Source organism: Oryzias melastigma, linkage group LG7 (assembly GCF_002922805.2).
Source record: "Oryzias melastigma strain HK-1 linkage group LG7, ASM292280v2, whole genome shotgun sequence".
Lineage (NCBI taxonomy): Eukaryota > Metazoa > Chordata > Actinopteri > Beloniformes > Adrianichthyidae > Oryzias > Oryzias melastigma.
Genome location: NC_050518.1, coordinates 4,801,150 through 4,818,835, shown reverse-complemented (window position 1 = coordinate 4,818,835; position 17,686 = coordinate 4,801,150). Strand labels below are relative to the sequence as shown.

At 36.6% G+C, this 17,686-nt stretch overlaps 2 protein-coding genes across 2 annotated transcripts in view; one reads left to right on the top strand and one right to left on the bottom strand.

Annotated features, from left to right (window-relative positions):
- Positions 1-4,452, bottom strand: part of si:ch211-112c15.8 (tumor necrosis factor receptor superfamily member 1A) — a 6,993-nt gene extending 2,541 nt beyond the window's left edge. The window contains exons 1-6 of the mRNA XM_036213017.1: positions 4,316-4,452; positions 4,171-4,219; positions 3,663-4,048; positions 2,207-2,380; positions 745-782; positions 504-600 (exon numbers count right to left, since the gene is read on the bottom strand). Coding sequence (XP_036068910.1) covers positions 504-600; positions 745-782; positions 2,207-2,380; positions 3,663-4,048; positions 4,171-4,219; positions 4,316-4,418 — 847 coding nt within the window. The 5' untranslated portion in view covers positions 4,419-4,452. The remainder of the gene's footprint in view (positions 1-503; positions 601-744; positions 783-2,206; positions 2,381-3,662; positions 4,049-4,170; positions 4,220-4,315) is intronic.
- A 4,257-nt stretch (positions 4,453-8,709) lies between these two features.
- The window catches only part of znf362b (zinc finger protein 362b), a gene marked incomplete in the record, with an annotated part of 16,852 nt that continues 7,875 nt past the window's right edge, over positions 8,710-17,686 (top strand). Inside the window, 6 exon segments of the mRNA XM_024292839.2 lie at positions 8,710-8,730; positions 10,290-10,409; positions 13,555-13,618; positions 13,815-14,076; positions 14,779-14,883; positions 16,255-16,570. Of these exon segments, the coding sequence (XP_024148607.1) occupies positions 13,556-13,618; positions 13,815-14,076; positions 14,779-14,883; positions 16,255-16,570 (746 nt within the window).

The following is a 17,686-nucleotide window of genomic DNA, read 5'->3' as shown; positions in this document are numbered from 1 at the left end:
TAGTGAGACACAAATAATCTCAAAATCAGATGAGAAGTATGGGGTGACTAATCAACTATGAATAAGATTTCAACATTTTTTCTGTTTCCTTCTAACATCCTGATGAGTCACGGAGTGTACTTTGTGCTTGGTTAATGATCTAAGTTTAAGGTTATGTCGTTTAAAAAAAAGGACATCATTTGTCATCGCTGTTCTGCAGCATTGTTGTTCTTTGTGTTCCTTCAAACTTCAGTTTTGTGAAAAAGATTGTGGTTTGAAGCATGTGCTTCACTTTCACATTGGCTGGCAAGAAGAATATGTGTGAGGATTTTACACAGCACTACTGTGTTTTCTTTGAAATATTCATCAGTCAGTGATCATATTATTCCAGTAATATGATTACTAACTACATCCCACATACTTTTATGAAACATCACCAACATTTTATTTGGTTTTTCACCTCTGACACAGTTGACATTTTCAAAACCAAATAATGTAGAAATCTGCAGATACTCAGCTCTTACCTGTGTGGGTACTGTCCGGCTGGATGGGAGGCGGTGCTTCATAACAGCCTAACATTGCAGAGTTTTCTTCAGAGTATGTTTGGTCTCTGCTATGTCCCTGTAAAACAAAGTAGCATCAGCTTTGGCTTGAGATGACAGATTTCTGTGTTTTTCTCTTTGCACTCTTTTAGTGTAAATTTGCAGTATCTTAGCTATCTTCATCCTGTTGCTATCTGAACAAAACAGAGAGCTGAGCACTAACCGGCGGGGCCGGGCTGCTGCTTTGATGGCTGAGTCTCTCTGTTGGGAGGAAAACAGATGCTATCAGTTCACTTCCTGCTCGAACTGAAGGCTGCTCAGTCAAGAGAGTTCATCAAAGCAAACCTCTGATACATTTCACTGAAAATTAAAACATATATTTTTTTAATGGAAATATATAATTGTTCAAGTGTTTTTTTTAATTAAAAACCAGATTAAATACGTTTTAAATATAAGGACTTTCTGTTTATGGCATTATGCAATAGGCCTATGCATAATGAGCTACTGTTTTGTAGAAAACTAGTTGTTTTGTCTTCAAAAATAAAGATTTTTATTTTCTGTGAATGCAGTGGGTAGAGTCACAAACTCTAAAAGCAAGTAAACTTAGCAGCAGATTTTTTTATGCATGATCAGTCAGGGTTTATTGTAATTTATACACCTTAAATACACACATAACCTTAAATACACCCTATTTATTGTATTCTGTGAAATTAGTAGAAAAGTTAATTTCACAAATTTTGGTAACAAACACAAGAAAGAGAGCAGAATGAAGTATGTGGAGAACAAAGGACTTTATGTGTAAGAAATAGACAATATCGTAAAGTTTAGAATGTTTTCCCAACCAATGTCAACACCTAAGAAGCCTAACAAGCTGCCTAATTTCAAAAACCAAAAATTAGTTGTTCCCTTCAAACATTAATCATTCTAATGATTGAGCCAATTTAGAGTTTAGCTAATATTTTAGCAACATGCTAACGTCTTTGGTTATTTGTTATCTACTGGGTTTTTTTTAAGGCTAACTTAGAGTTTATCTTCTATTTTAGTAACAAGCAAATATTTTTGGCTAATTCAGCTTACTGTGGAATTTTAGGCTGTTTTGGAGTTTAGCTAATATTTAGGCAACGGGCTAACTTTTTTTTTGCTAATTTTGCATCTACTAAGGTTTTTGGGCTAATTTCAGCTCATATTTAAGCAATACGCTAAATGTTTTAGCAAAATTGGCATGTAATTTTACTAGAAATGTTTCAGAAATTTAGCTCAACCTCTGCACTTTTTCGTAGTTCTTTAACAAAATTTCTAGTCTTTTAGCAAATTTAACGTTTTCCAAATAGCTATTGCATTTTCAGCAAATCCCTTAACAATTTTCAGCATAATGCTTGAGCATCTTAATCAACTACTTTCAGCAAAAAGCATTCACACTAGCATTATTGCAGGTAATGCAACTTTTCTAGTTAATTTTAAAGCTATCTTAATCCAAAAATAATCACAATTAAAAATAATGTCTCAATTTAGTTGTTTGAGATTATTGTCTAAAGTTGTATTTAAAATACATTTTTAAAAATGTGTCTATGGTTAGTGTTAAAAGGAAATGATTATCAATCCACGACTGAAAGTTCAAGCCGCATGGCGGCTATGTTGCAAGTATGCACAGTGTTGACACATGTTTTTGTTAAAATATTGATTACCCAGGTATGCTGACTCCTGATCAGCAATTTTGAAGGTCTTGGTTAACCTCCAGCAGAAAAGACGGTGTGGGCTTCCTTTCGTTTTCCAGCAGCAGAGCAGCAAGAGTCCAAAGAGCAGCAGAAATATTACGAGAAGAACCAGATGAACCGCAAGATAAAGGGTCGGGTTTTCTTCTGTACAGTTAGAAATAGAAGATACAAGATAACATTAAATTTAACACACTCAAATTTGGTAGTTTTTCCAAAAAGACAAGGTATAATCTTCCATGAAAAATGTTGTAACTGCTTCTAAGTTAAAGCTTAAGCACCATGCATTACTTTTTGGGCCTCATTTGCCTTTAAGAGTGGAATACAATGATTTATTGTTGCTGCACCCAAATTTTTACTTTTGATTTATGCTTGATTTCACTCTCACTCAGCTGCTGTCTGTTTCAGTTTGTGACAGTAGTGCCATTTATTCTAGAGATACACCATATCAGAACAATATCAATACAAGCAGACAACCGCAACACTCCTACCAACACTCCTACCAACACTCCTACCAACACTCCTACCAACACTCCTACCAACACTTTCCATAGTAGTTAAGATTTGACTATATAACAACTCCTCATTGGTGCACCATCTAACTTACACTTTGTGCTCACACAAAAAGTAATTATTAATCCAGAAAAGCAACTACCTGGTATACTATACCAGTGAGCAAATGCTGAAAATAATCTATTTAGGGATTTAAGTTGAATATTATTTCTTGTATTTAAATAATCACAAGAAAACAGAATTGGATCAGCAATATTTGGGGGAATTTTTGTGTGCAGCACTCTTTATGGGGACTTAATGTCATTTTTGGGCAATTCCTGGCAAAACTTACATTTTTAAATGTAATCTATAGCCTCCTGATAACCGGCAATGTAAATGTTCAATTCAATACTGAATATAACACTAAATACAGGGGTGGAGCTTTGCCCCCTAATTTTTGACTTTTTATTATTCACTAAATCCTCAATACAAGCTTCTTTCAGCAATAGAACTATCAAATCAGTAAAAGAACTTCTATTTTAGTATTATTAACATCAATAAACATGTGCGTGTAGCATACCGCCACTGTCTGAAAATCTCCCAACCACTGCATACTACTGAATTAACTCTTGTTTGTATGTACAGAGGGCACTTTGGGCTTTCCAATGATACCAAATATGAAGAGGTGAGGTTCTGGGAATTGTAGTTTCGGAAGAATTAAAAAAAAAAAAGACACATTTTTTTTCCCTTAAATAGTCAGAAGGATGAATCTGTTCTCCCATGTTTTAACAGTATTTGAATCATGAAAAATTTAGACTTTGCCTTCCAGAATATAATCCACAACATCAAAAATATCAAAGTGTTTGTTATAAATGCACTGCAATTGTTCTGTATATCATTTAAATTCAAATCCAAATAATTATTCAAATTTACTTACTAAAAGGTTCTATCTTTATGGGATGTGGAATGGTTGTAGTTGTTGTAGTTGCAGCTGTGGTTGTAGCTGTAGCTGTTGTAGCTGCAGCTGTGGTTGTAGCTGTTGTTTTAGCTGTAGCTGTTGTAGCTGCAGCTGTGGTTGTAGCTGTGGTTGTAGCTGTTGTTTTAGCTGTAGCTGTTGTAGCTGCAGCTGTGGTTGTAGCTGTGGTTGTAGCTGTTGTTTTAGCTATAGCTGTGGTTGTAGCTGTTGTTTTAGCTATAGCTGTGGTTGTAGCTGTAGCTGTTGTTGTAGCTGTGGTTGTAGCTGTTGTTGTAGGTGTCGCTGTTGAAGGGTTGGTAGGGAGCACAGGTGTGGTAGGGCATGTTGGGTCACCCGGACACTTCTTCCTTCAGAAAGAAAAAGACAATTTCTAGTAGATGAATTTGTCACCATTTTTGGCATCTAAAACATACAAACTATGTTTTTCTATTTTTTAGATTTATGATTTGAGATTTTTAAAAAAACATACTTGTTCAAGCATTTCTTCTTGTAATCTTCACTGTTCCTATATTTGGTGCCTGAAAAATAAAAAGTAGAACAAGAATGATTCAATTTCTCTTGAATATTGATTCAATATTGTCTGCCAAAGATGCCTGTGTGAAGAGTGTCCTCACCCCTGACACTGGAGCATGCCATGCATGAGTCTTTCATGAAGTATCCCTCTTTACAGTCACATTGAGTATTACTGGTCACAGTGCAGGGCTTTATTACTACCATATTGGCTGATTAAAAAAGTAAAGAACAAATTAAATATCTGTGCAACTGTTCACACAGGATAGGCTGCAGTTCTTTTTAAAAGTATAAACGTTTGTACTTCATTCCATCCAATCTAGAAATAAAAAAATTGCGTTTTTTTATCTTTGAACAAAATTCAGAAAATAAATGCACTGCATTAAATTGGAAATGTCAGCAAATCCTATTGAAACAGATAAATGGGAGAAAAAGGCTTACCGTTACATGATTTGCATCTAAAGCATTTTTCTACAGAATTTCGTATCTCTGTATATGTTTTAGGCTCACATTTTTTACATTCTTTGGATTTGGCATCCTTATACTGTCCTGCAAAGAAAACCAAATAGAAGAGAGAATAGGCTTTATTTACTTTTATTTACAGTACATTAAACCCATAGTTGAGTCTCCAATAACTCAAGCATGCTGTCTGTCTTGATTACTTACCTGCGTTGCAAAGTAATGTTATTGCTGCATCATCGCCTCTTAGGTGAGCACATATGAGAACTAGAGGTACCAGGACCAGCTGAAAGAAAAAACAGAGGTTTGACAATAAGAGGTGCATGACGAGTCTCATCAAAAAATCAGTCTACACATGTTCTGACACTTCGATTCTCAACGGGATCTTTAAAGACTGAGGACAATTATCATTTGGTTTAGTCTTATGCGAAGCAGAACCACAGGGAAAAAGAATGAGAAAGAGGACTCCAAACAGAAAAGAAAACTAATAAGTTCTGTCCAGGCTTGTTTTTCTTTGTAAATTGTGATACAAAAGAGATCCATGACTTTTCTCTAAAATATGTATTGATCCATGGATGACTTTCTAAATCTCAGGAAAAAAAGTTTCAAAGACTCTTATCGTTTTATTTATTGTGAAAGTGTTCCCAGCGCTCTTTAATTATGATTCTACTGTTTTAGCCAAAACTTATTATACTTATTATAACCCAAATTTATCTTTACCATTTGAACATGAATTACACATTAATGTACAACAAAATTACCTCCTGGTTTTGTTTGATGCTCCAACAAAATGTTTAAATGTTCTAAACTGGTTGAACTATGGTACTGTAAAATCAGTCGGTTGGTCACAAAAATAAATACATTATATATATAGTTCTTTCTGTTTATCATGCATGACTCACACATTTATATCTGCTACATGTGTACACCCTCAAACACATCATTTTCATTGGAGTGTCATCCAGTAATTATTGTTGGACCCAAGCATCTGATTTAGAAAGGTTGGTGTTGTGAATATTTTTTATAATGTTTATCTCAACACAGTCAAGAAATCACATGTGGAATTATTGGTATTGGTTATAATAAAGTTTACTTCCTTCATTTTAAGCATTTTAAAGAATGCATGAAGGAAGTAATAGAAAGTTCTTCTCTAAAGCGATCAAAAGGCTTGATAAAGACACAAAACTGGAGGAATATTAATTGTATACGAAAAAGAAATGTGTAAACGGCCCTATGATGGATCGGTGAATCGTCTATGGCAGAAGTGGGCACTGATGGCCGCATTCCTGCATGTTTTCCAACATTCCCTGCTCTGGCATGCTCTATACGACTGCGGATTCATGAAACAATTATTCAGCCATGAGTAGAGCAAGATTATCTGGGAATCATGCAGACAAATTGACCCTTAAGGTCTGGAATTGCCCACCCCTGATCTTGGGTATGCCCCGCCTTACCCCAACATTTGCTGGGATAGGCTCCAGCAACCCCATGACCCCAAAACGTATGAACCGAGTTTGGAAAACAGAAATGTGTAAATGGCTGACATTTGTTCATAAAAATTTAATTAAAAATAAAAGACAATATTAAATTTTAACCCCAACTACAAAGACAATGTCCCTGACAATTGAATTTAGGGAGACATAAAATATGACATAAAACTGAAACTTGTGGGAAAGGGTTGGTGGGGCCACAGCGGGCTCACCATGTGGGTTTACTATCATGACTCTACATTAGGTTTGTAAAACTACTAAATTGTTATCAAACGATTGTGGGAAGCATTTTCATCAAGCTGCTGCATTCGTGAAGATGAATGTTTTCCACTACTAGCACTGTCCCATAAAATGATCCGTGGATTACCAAAGCCCTGGCCTTGGTGTTTTAATGGAACAATGTTAAGAGACAGCAACTGTTTGAGTCAATAAAGCACAACTTAACAATCCATAGATCTATTTGGTTAGCATTTATGTTTATATATGCTATTAGGGCAAACATCTGTGCTGTTTTGTTATGAATCAGCGACATTTTGCCTTTTAGTTTGATCATTGAGTCTATTTTTTTAATTTGTAAATGTATAATTGTAGTTAAATAACAGATTAGATCTTAGACACTGTATTTTTTCTTAGCTAAGTAAGCTACCAAGCAGACCCGTAAAAATGGAAACAGCAGTTAATATAACAAAGTTTTTTATTATTTTTTTAAATCCAAAAAAGACATTCAAAAAGGCATACTATTTGATTCAAGTTTGATACAAATGAAATACTTACCCACAAATCCATAATCGGAGCGCACCCTCTCAAATCAGGAAGTCAAACAGCAGTCTATAGATGAGTGATGGCTTCTTGTCATTTAAAACGAAGAGAAAAATAAGTGACAGAAGATTTAGAAGTCTATGTCACCAGGACGGGGCCCCAGGAAGTACAGCGACAGGATGAAGCTCTGTGATTCAAAGACCTGTGGATTTCCTGACTCTGACTCAAAGAGAGTGTTAGTCTGCTGGCGTAGGTCTGCCTGTGTGTTAATGGGTCAGGGCTATCACCTCGTTGGAGTATTCACAGAAGTGGTGGCAGAAACAGGAAACACTATGTGATGACGTCACACAACACACACTCACATACACCTACAGTCCTTAGTGGTAACATCTGAGAACAAGTTCCTGCTGCCAATTGTTTCTAGATTCCACTGAATGTTAAGTTTGCGGTTGAATGAGGACGTATGAAAAAGAAAAAAAAGTAAAGAAAAAGCATGAAAAAGTTAGATGTTGTGCTAGTGTGGGCGTTGTTTGGAAGCAGGAGCGTTTCATGTCAAAGAGTTGTATGCACTGACTTCATGTAAATCTGTTTCCGTGTTGTATTAATGAAGAGCCAAGCCAAAAAACTAAATAAGTTAAAGGACAATTAAACAAGGGAAATTAGAAAAGGAAACTTTTCAAATACCTTTTTGTTATCTGTTTTAACAGTATAGCAATAAATAACACACACACACATATATATATATATATATATATATAGTAGATATGAATAGTGCACACAAACATGTAAAATTGGGAAAAAAAGACGTGTTAAATTTAATTATTTTAATAATTCTCTTTACAAAACATTTAGCAATATAATCCCAAGAAAAATCATTGCAACACATGTAATCCATCTGGTTTTGTGCAGGGGAAGAAGTTGGTTGATAACAATTTGTTAACAAGAACATTTGAACCCAAAGTTTTGCTGTAAAAATCTGTTTTATTTTTTGAAATCTTGGATAAAATGTATTATTGTTATTTTATGCATCTCTGTTTTTAATGAGAAATAAAAATGTCCTGTAAAGATGAAGATGGATGAATAAAGCCTGACTCAAACATTTCTAAAGTGCAAAAGAGTATTAGGAGAATTAAAGGTCAGCAGCAACGTTAAAAAAAATTGTCTTCTAAAAGGAAAAAAAAATACTTATTTTAAAGGACCTTACACTGCTGCTTTATACCTATTCTAGTGAAGTCAAATTCTAGTTTTAGTTTGGGAAAAACCAGAATTATAAATAATAAAATATAAGTATCCAAGTTATAAGTGGAGGGAAACGAACTACAGTCTTTTTGACAAACTTAATATTTAATGGTTTAAATTTGCCATGTACATAATTAATAAGTTCCAATATCTCTATTTATGATTAAGATTTATCATCACTGAATTATTTACATGTTTATGTGGATGTCTGAGTATATTTTCCATGAAAAATTATCCTATGTTTGTATATTCACATGTAGATTTATATGTATGTTATTTGTCTAATTTAGTTTTATTGTTGTGTTATTTGTCTGATTTAGTTTTATTTTAGAAAGTTTAGATATAATTGAAAGTACATAATTAAAAAATGAACACTCTGTCATGTTTTGCTTAAGTTACTTTCTTTTTGTTTGCTTCTGTGCAGGCTGCTGTGACTCCGCCCATTCTCCTGTGGATCCTGCTAAGCAGTCACAGCTGCCTGCACTTCAGTAATTAGGCTTTTTGTATTTAAGGAACTCTGCTGCAGCCCTCAGTGTTGCCTCATTTTGTTTCTTGATTTGTTTCCTGGCCCTGTGAGTCTTGTTTAAATGGTTGATGTACATTAAAGCCCTTGGACTATGTGTTCAATGTTCATGTGATCCTTTCCTGCATCTGGATTTCCTCCTGTTTGCCCCACCGTGACATACTCATTAAAAACAAATTAAGTTTTGGCGCTTTTTTTTTATTTATTTATTTATTTTTTTTTTAAATCCGTTATCTTGTAACATTCCAATTTTGACATAATATGTTTTATGGAGAGCAAAATATTAAGTTATTTAAATGGAGCATACTGTTGAGAGTGCAGGTTTTTAGAGGATTACTCAGAATTGCGTGGAAGGAACTAAATTACCACTTTGTGGTTGTTTATAGTGAGGAATGAACAGTATAATACAAGTAAAAGTTTAAAAGTAGATTTTTCATGGTATGCCCCCTTTAAGATTTAATCTGGGATAATACTCCTGTCTGGTTTTATTACTATTTAAGTATAAAAAGTTACATTTTAAAAACTTTTTTTTTTTTATGTTTTTGATAAATGTTTGTCCTATTTAGCCCGTGACCCATTGTGTGTTTTGGATTTTGTCCCTTATGTGAGTTTGACACCCCTGCCATAAAGTGACATTGAAGGAAAAAAAATGTTTTCTTGTGCATGCCAGTTACTATCTGTTACGCAAAAGAGTCTAGTATACTAGTACACTAGTTTCTAACTAGTATACTAGTTTTTATTCTTAAAAAAAAAAAAAAAAAACTATTTTCTCATGCACAGTCTGCACACCAGATAGCAACTGGAGTGCAGTGCGTGCTAGATACTATCTGGTGCACACAAAAAATTAATAAACTACTTCTCTAATAAAAGAAAAAATGTGTTTTCTCATGTGCACAAGAAACTAGTGGGCTATACTATTTTCTCTACTAAAATAATATTGCTATAATTGCTATGTATAGATCGGAACTGTGTGCATGTTACTATCTAGTGCGCACGAGAAACTACTATGGGCTGGTTCTCTACTTAAAAAAAACCAATATTCTTGCAATACTACAAGAAAACTGGTAATTGTAATACATGCTAAATAACATGTATAGTTACTATCTGGTGTGCAACTATTATCTGGTGTGCAAAAAAACTAGTATTTAAAATAGAACAAACATTTCTCTGTTCTTTGTGCACAGATATGTAGGCCCTGTTAATTTGTGATTAGAAACACGACTAATTTAAATATTATTACAAAATGTGATGTTTTATTTGGGATCAAGGACTGATTGGTTTATTTGCTGGTTCTTAGACATTAGGACAGACTCATTACGACATATTATAGATTGTAGAGATGACAAAACATTGCTTATTAATTGGAAAAATAAGACTCTTTTGTTCAAAACACGATATTTTACAGTGACATATTCGCCCTACATTTTCTATCACAGAAATGTTTCATATTGATTTATTCGTGTATTAATCCGCCACATCGAATTCGTTCGCTAAACCATAAAAAAAAAAAAACGTTCAGAAATATCCCCAAAATTCACACCAGAAACAAAAGCAATCTTCTGTTAAAACTCTGCAGCCACCTTAGCACATTTCCCTCTGCGTCTGCAGCCCGCAACGGCACCCAGAAGTGAACAAAGCGACCCGGAAGCGCTGATCCAACTGGAGGCAGAAAGAACCTTTTATTTTATAGCTGGACTTGCAAGACAATATCTGCAAGCGGGACGTCAGGTATTTGTGCACGTCTTTTGTCTTTTCAGCCTTCTGCATTTCTCTAATGGCGTTTAGTACGTTCATCATTGTGCATTTAATGTCATTTTTGTCATTTGATTCGCCCAAAAGTTGCATATGTGGGGAGGGGGAAAAGCAGCACTAAAAGTGACATTTTGTTAAGCCGTTTTTCGGGGAGGTGAGGCGCCCCGTGTCAGTAAATGTGCTCCCTTCTCGCTGCGGAGGGATTTTTTTCTCTAAATCGGCGTAATAAGTCCAGCTTGTCCGTTTCCGTTCTGTTTTTGCAGGGCATGGTGGTTTGTAGGAAGTGTCAGTTTTTTTAAGAGCTGGGGAGGCCGGGCTATTCAAACCTGGAATTCTCCGTAAACAATCATCCGTGCCTTTGACACGATAAACACACCTTTGTCTCGGGTCTGTCGGTCGCGTTTTTCTCCCCCCGCGCGACAACCCTTCCGTCGACAACGCGCTCGCGCTCCTAAAATTTTGGGGTCTGCAGAATATGGCGTCCCGCCTTATAAAAATAAGGCTGCCATTTTTGTTTCTCTTTTGTCTGGAAATGTTTTAAGAAAACTGTCTGAGAATGTCCGCGTCTGGGCTCGGTTCCGCTCGGTCCTGCCTCAGCCCGGCCGCCGAGCTGCCCCCAGACCGCAGACATGTCTGAAAAGTCAAAGAAGACGAGCTTGTTCTTTCTGAAAACAGTCTGATAGGACATTTAAAGCGACGGACTCTTATTTTTTCGCAAATTGTGAGGAATGGAGTCAGTGGTTCCTGAATCTTTGTGGAGCTCCTGCTCTGGGTGGGATTTTAAAAGTCACAGTGTCACCAAAAATCACAGCAATAAAACATAATTATCATTAAGTTTGAATTAGATCTCGATTTATTGTTATTTTATTAATATTTTTTATCATCAAAGCCCCTACTTTCAATAAATCTTAGTGGTTAAATAAAAAGTCGGGCATATTCCTTCAGGTCCACTTTCTTGTTTTTCCTCATCTGTGAGGATAGTGTTTGCTGAGTTGTCATGGAGATGACCCTTTCATCTGGAGGACACATGTCTTAAGGGACCATTTGAAATACAGAGAATATATATATATATATTCTTCTGTTTAAGAAAAGCCTGATTGATACTGAATCTTGTAAAGATACATGTTGGATTTACTTCAAAATCAGAAGAAATTTAGACATAAATAAACCTGGCTTTGATTCCTGTTGTGATTCTCCCATGTCTGCAGTTTATCAAATCCTGTTCAAACCCAGTAGCAGTGTGGACTCAAACAAGTGCACATTTTTGGCGTATAAATCAAATGCTTTAGATTTTATACTCTTAACTCTATGACTATATATTAATTTTGGTTAATATAGAGTTTAGACTGTTGACTGTATATAGAGAACTGGAGAGCAAGTGACCATTAACAGCATATTGAGAACTGCACAGAGAAAGTGAGACGCCACCCATAGAAAATGACTTGCTTCTCGTTCCAACTAAATAAAGTCAATTCAGCCACAATTTTTCTACGATATGTCCGTCACCATGTTGGAACCAGACTTCCTCAGGCTCAGGAGAATCTGTCAATCGCATGCTTCAAACGTTCAATGCGAGGCAAACTACTTTCATTGAGGTATCTGATTCGTCAGTTTATAACTTGCGATACAGCAAAAATATGAAAACAAAGGATTAGCAAGAACACGTCAAAAAGATTTCGCAAAGGAAGAATGGTTATTTTCACAAACAAATTGATAGCCGTTTTCTTTTTTTCAATAGAAGTCAATAGGATTTTTGGGACAAGCAGGTACTTCCTATTTGGAATGCGAGGGGGGAGGGGTCATTTAGTCCAGTTCTCTATATACAGTGAACAGTTTAAACTAGGGGTCTGCAACCTGACGGTCCGGAACAACATGAGGATCCCTCATCCCTCCATTGTGGCTCTTTAGAGAAAATATGAAGTTAGCTAGTTACTTGAAAAACCCAGTCTGATTGACATCATGTTTTTGGTGTTTTTAACATGTTCTTATGGGATTTTTCTCATGATAGAGGACATTTATATAAAGAAAATTAAACTTAAAATTGCATTTATGAGCATTTCTGCATTCAAATTGTGGTGAAACTGGAGCAGAGGAAAAAGGCTGTTGGAAAATCTCTGTGCCATTTTAATGCATTCACTTGTAGAGAACTAGATCCATCTTTGTTTTCCTCGTCCAAGCTGGTGTCTGGCTCCAAACTACGGTTGGATTGTTCCAACATTGTTTGCTGTTTTTGTTGCAGTGGTAATGTTGGAGTTGTACGCGGTCGTAAGCTAGCAGGAAAGCATGTAAACAGATGGATGATGGGAAGTGGGGGAGGCAAATTTAAGAGGCAAATTTCTAGTGAGCTATTGCCGTTCTGCAGAAACCATGTCTGAGAAAACACAGGCTTGTGATTTGGGCCAAAAACCACATAATCATAATTAAAAGACCACTGGGAATACTTTGAAAAATGATTTAAAAAATAGTTGGAATAGGACTTAAACATTTATAGTGCACAACAGTTTCTTGTTGTGGTTCAGAGGCAAGGTTTTATAAAGAATAAAACTGCTTTCACTGTTTGTATTCTGCACCTATGTTATGTTCATTTTTGATGGTAATAAAAGAATTGTTGCGCTAAAGTCATGATCTTCTCCAAATCTTCTGTAGCTTATTTGACACAGGGTGTATTTTATTTTGAAAGGAACTTGTACAAGCTACTGTAAGAAGCAGCTAATAGTTGTTTATAGAAATTTGTCACAATTTCACCAATTCATTCATTTCCAATCATATAACATTAGATTTGCCTGGGTTGTTTTTCTATACGCCACAATTTGCAAAAGGAAAACATCCAAATTTAAAGCTTCTAATATCTGCAGTGATACAAAATGTACATAAAAATATTTTATGTATATAACATTGTAGTTTGGATGCAGTTGTGCTTGTTCTTGAGAGCTTTTAATATGCATGTTGAAATGGAGTTTAATGGAAAGATGAAGTCGTGGTTCAAGTTTGTCATTGTTGACCTTTTCTGCCCACAGGCTTTGATTTGAAATGTAAAGGCTTCATATCTGCTGACTGTCAGATCTTAAAGACATTAACTACCCTTTGAATGAGGCAATAATGTACATGTTGCTCACTGCAGGATGGCAGAGCCTCGATTCAACAACCCGTATTTCTGGCCTCCGCCGCCATCAATGCCAGGCCAAGTAAGTCCACTCTTCATATAAAAGCTTAAGTCATAGGTTTCCATGAGTGAGTGTTTATTGTTGTGGCACAAATTCATGACAACACATTTCAAGCTGAGAGTTTGTCGTCTTCTGTTTTGTGGTGTTTTGGTGGGTGTGGCTGAGTTTCACCCTCTGTAGCCTTTTTCTGTTGAGCATGACGCGTTAACCCTTTCAGCTGGATAACCTGGTCCTCATTAACAAGATCAAGGAGCAGCTGATGGCCGAGAAAATTCGACCTCTCCACCTGCCGCCTACCTCCGCCCCCTCTCAGCAGCCCTTGCTCGTTCCCACCTCGTCCCCGGATGGCGGCGCTCAGCACGGCATGTCGGTGCAGAAGCCTCAGGCGCAGCAGGTGTCAAACCATCACCCGCAGCCGCAGGGCTCCGGTCAGCCTGAAATCGCTCTGCACGCTCGCTCCAGCTCCAGCTCTGGACCAGGTACTGCTGTTGAGTTTGTAGAAAGTTGAAACCATTGACTGTATGTGAGAACTGGACTGAATGTTCCAAATAGGAAGCTGGTTCCAAGAAGCCAAAAGCCATGATATTTTTTTATATTGAAAGTTATAAACTAGCCAATCAGATGCCTCAATTATAGTATGTGGTGCCTGCTGGTTCCATTTTCAAGGGGTGTGGTCTTCCAACGCGCTCCTCATTGATTGGTTCCCATAGAAACAATGACTCAGACCGATATCACCACTTACTGACGTCGTATCCGCATCGTGGAAAAATGTCAACAGATTTTTCTTTATTTGGTTGGAACCAGAAGTTCCCCCTTTTCTATGGGTGAAGTCACACTGTCCCGTTCTCATGTACAGTCAACGATTGCAACCCAGAAAAGATCATCTATACGTAAAGTTTTTTGACTCGAGGCAAAAAGTGGCTGGCAAACACACATTTGGCATTGCCTGAAACATGAAAATGCTAAACTATGCAGTAAGTAGCTGCTGCTGCTGGTACTTGTAGAGGCTTTGAATCAGCAGTAAATGAGCTGACTGATACCAAAGGTCTGTGGTTGACTTCCTCTGAGGTGTCTTTTTGCAGTTTAGAACAAAAATGCTGACAATATTAGCCTGGCAAAGCAGCACAAGTTTTGATCAGATTGCATTTTACATAAACATGCCAACACTTGATGTCTTCCAGATGGAAATATGGATGACAAGTCAGCAATAAAGGCCAAAGGATTATGGGAGGACTGGCACATGAGACAACTTGGGGAACAACCTGGCCGGGTCAACCATCGCTCAGGTAATCCTAGAATTAAAGATCCACTCCAGTAAAAATGTTGTGTTTTTAACATGTTCTTGTGGCATTTTTTTGATGATGGAGAACATGTATAAAGAAAATTACGATTAAAACAACATTTTTGAGTATTTCTTTATTCGAATAGTTGTGATTCAAGAACAGATAAAAACAATTCTGTCTAAAAAAGATCTTTCGATGTCGAGGAGGGGAAGGGGGCGGTGTTGCTCTGCGGCAACGGTCCCACCCACAACTCGGAAGCAAATTTCTAATGAGCTGCTGCTGCTCTGCAGAAACTATGTCCTAGATGACAACAGATGGTTTTGGATTTTGGCAAAAAATTGCATAATTATAATTATAAAAAATCCTGGAAACGCTTTAATTGTCAGAATTCTGTGCTTTGGTTTTGTCATGTTCCGTTTTCTTTTTCAGTCTCGCCATGTTCAGGTTAAGTCATCCACAGCTGTCTTCATTTAGTTAATCAACCTCAGTGTAATTAGGTGTCTGGTTTAGGTCATCTGTTCTGTTGTGGTACATCACTGGTTTGGTTCTCCATGGTTTTGTCATGTTTAAGTTTATTTAGTAGATGTTTAAGTAAAATTCTGATGTGAAAAATATTTCGTTTGCTAATCAAAAAGCTATCACAGCATCAAGGAGAAAAATGTTCCCTGAACTCAACAACCTCAAATAAGAAAATGTTACATTTTATCAGTAGGCCATCTTTAATGAAACATTCTTTAACGCATGTCAAGCTACATAATTTGCTAAATTGTGATTTAGCAAATTTGTTGTATTCCTATATATTTTATTTTTTTAACTTACACGCTGCATAAATTTTTTATCCAATTGACCCTCGACAATATAAACGCCAAAATGCTTCCAGTCGCTTTAAAGGAAGTCGGGGTCGATGTAGAAGGTCAGCCATGTTTGTGTGCTCTTCAAAAATGTCAGAGTTAATAAAGCTTCACATTTAGTTCTGTTTGTTACTTTTATTTTAAATCAAATGCATTTTTCAATTATCAATTATTTTAAATTCATAAAACGATTCAGAATCACTTATGGATAATTAATGAATCTAAAAATCTGTGTTTTTTCCCCCACCACTAATAAATTGTAATGTGAAAGTTATTTATGCAGTATATTTATATTTTTGAGCCATTCTGATGTAAATATTAGAATATTAGAACACACAGTCATTTCTTCTTCTTATCTCATTGTGTTAAACTCCTCAATGATGAACTGACAAAGTGCGAAGGTGTGACTTCACACCTGCCATCCATGAAGAGCTTTTGATTTTATACTAATAGGGTGCTTCATTTTCCTTTTAAATGATCAAACTGGTCGTTTTTGTGCTAATCCTGCACCCCCTCCCTACAGGTCTGGCCCCATCCCGACCTGACAGCCACAGCACCTCCGAAGCTCTGACCCCCACGACTCCGACCTCCAGCAGCCAGAACCGCTTGGGTGGTTCTCCCTCGGTGAACATCATCTCGGGGTTGGCTAGCGGCCCAGGCATGGACCACATGAAGGCCGGGGGCCTGGCGGGACTCTTGGGCCCCCCACCTAAAGCACCTCGGGGGAGGAAGAAGATCAAAGCGGAAAACACATCTGGGCCTCTGCTGGTGGTGCCCTACCCCATCCTAGCCGACCAAGGCTGTGTCACCGTCGCACCCAAAGAGGGCAAAACCTACAGGTTGGACACAAACGCGTCTCCTGGTCGTTTCACTGCACGATGACAAGAGAATCGTTTCTGGAGAGGAGTTGGGTTAGAAAGAAACTGGATTGGGCTACAAAGGGAATCTACTAAATTATTTATATCTGACTTTTTTCACTCTTTCATGACGTCCTGCACTTAATTCATAGGCTTTTTATTTTTTATCGATTAATCCGAGGTTTTGTGTCAAAAATGTGACTAGAATGACTGATTTTCCAACTTTTTCCATCTGAGGATTGGATTTATAAAATATCTCAACAACCGTTGCTACTTTACCCTCACAAATGCTCTCCAAACAACTCGTATTGTCTATGCTTTGAAAAGGGAGTTAGGTATTTCAGATGCTTGTTTTCTTTTAGGTGTGATTTGTCTCACCACTGGTAACTTTCGCTGCTTCTCTTACTCTGTCTCATGTGTGACTAAAAGCCGTAGCACTACACCGCCTAGTTTCTGGGGGAACCCCTGGTTACAAGAAAAATCTGGTGGCAGGTTTTCAGACACAACAGGAACACACTTTTTCTTTCTGCGCAGACCTGCTTATATACACACCACAAACCAGCTTACCTGTTAGTGTTTTGGATCACAATCTAATATGTTTTACCAGTGATTTTTCAATTTTGAGAGGTTTGTTTTAAATATATATATTTTTTTATTTTTACTTTATTTAATGTTTATTTATCCAGGCAAGACATTTAAAAAAAATCTTATTTTCAGCAAAGAAAAATAAGAGTTACAGGAGACACATAATTAGGATAAAACAACAATAACACAAAAAAATGATAAAATTATTAAACCTAAAAAATGTTTCTTTAAGATGATCATTAGATCATTCTTCTCTTGTTCTTTTTCATTCAATATTGTGTAATATAAATATATTCGTACACCCCTGTCTAGGGGGTTGTAAAATAATGTAACATAAAGGGACAATAAACAAATAAAACGACCTAAAAACCCAGCATGAACGTAATCTGGGAGTTATATACAGTTTAAAAAATATTTACACAAAAAATAACAAAAATATGCTGCTTAGCTTTTAAAGGTCCTCGCCCAATCGGGTTCTCTGAACAACTTATCTGTAAACAAAGATAGCAGAAG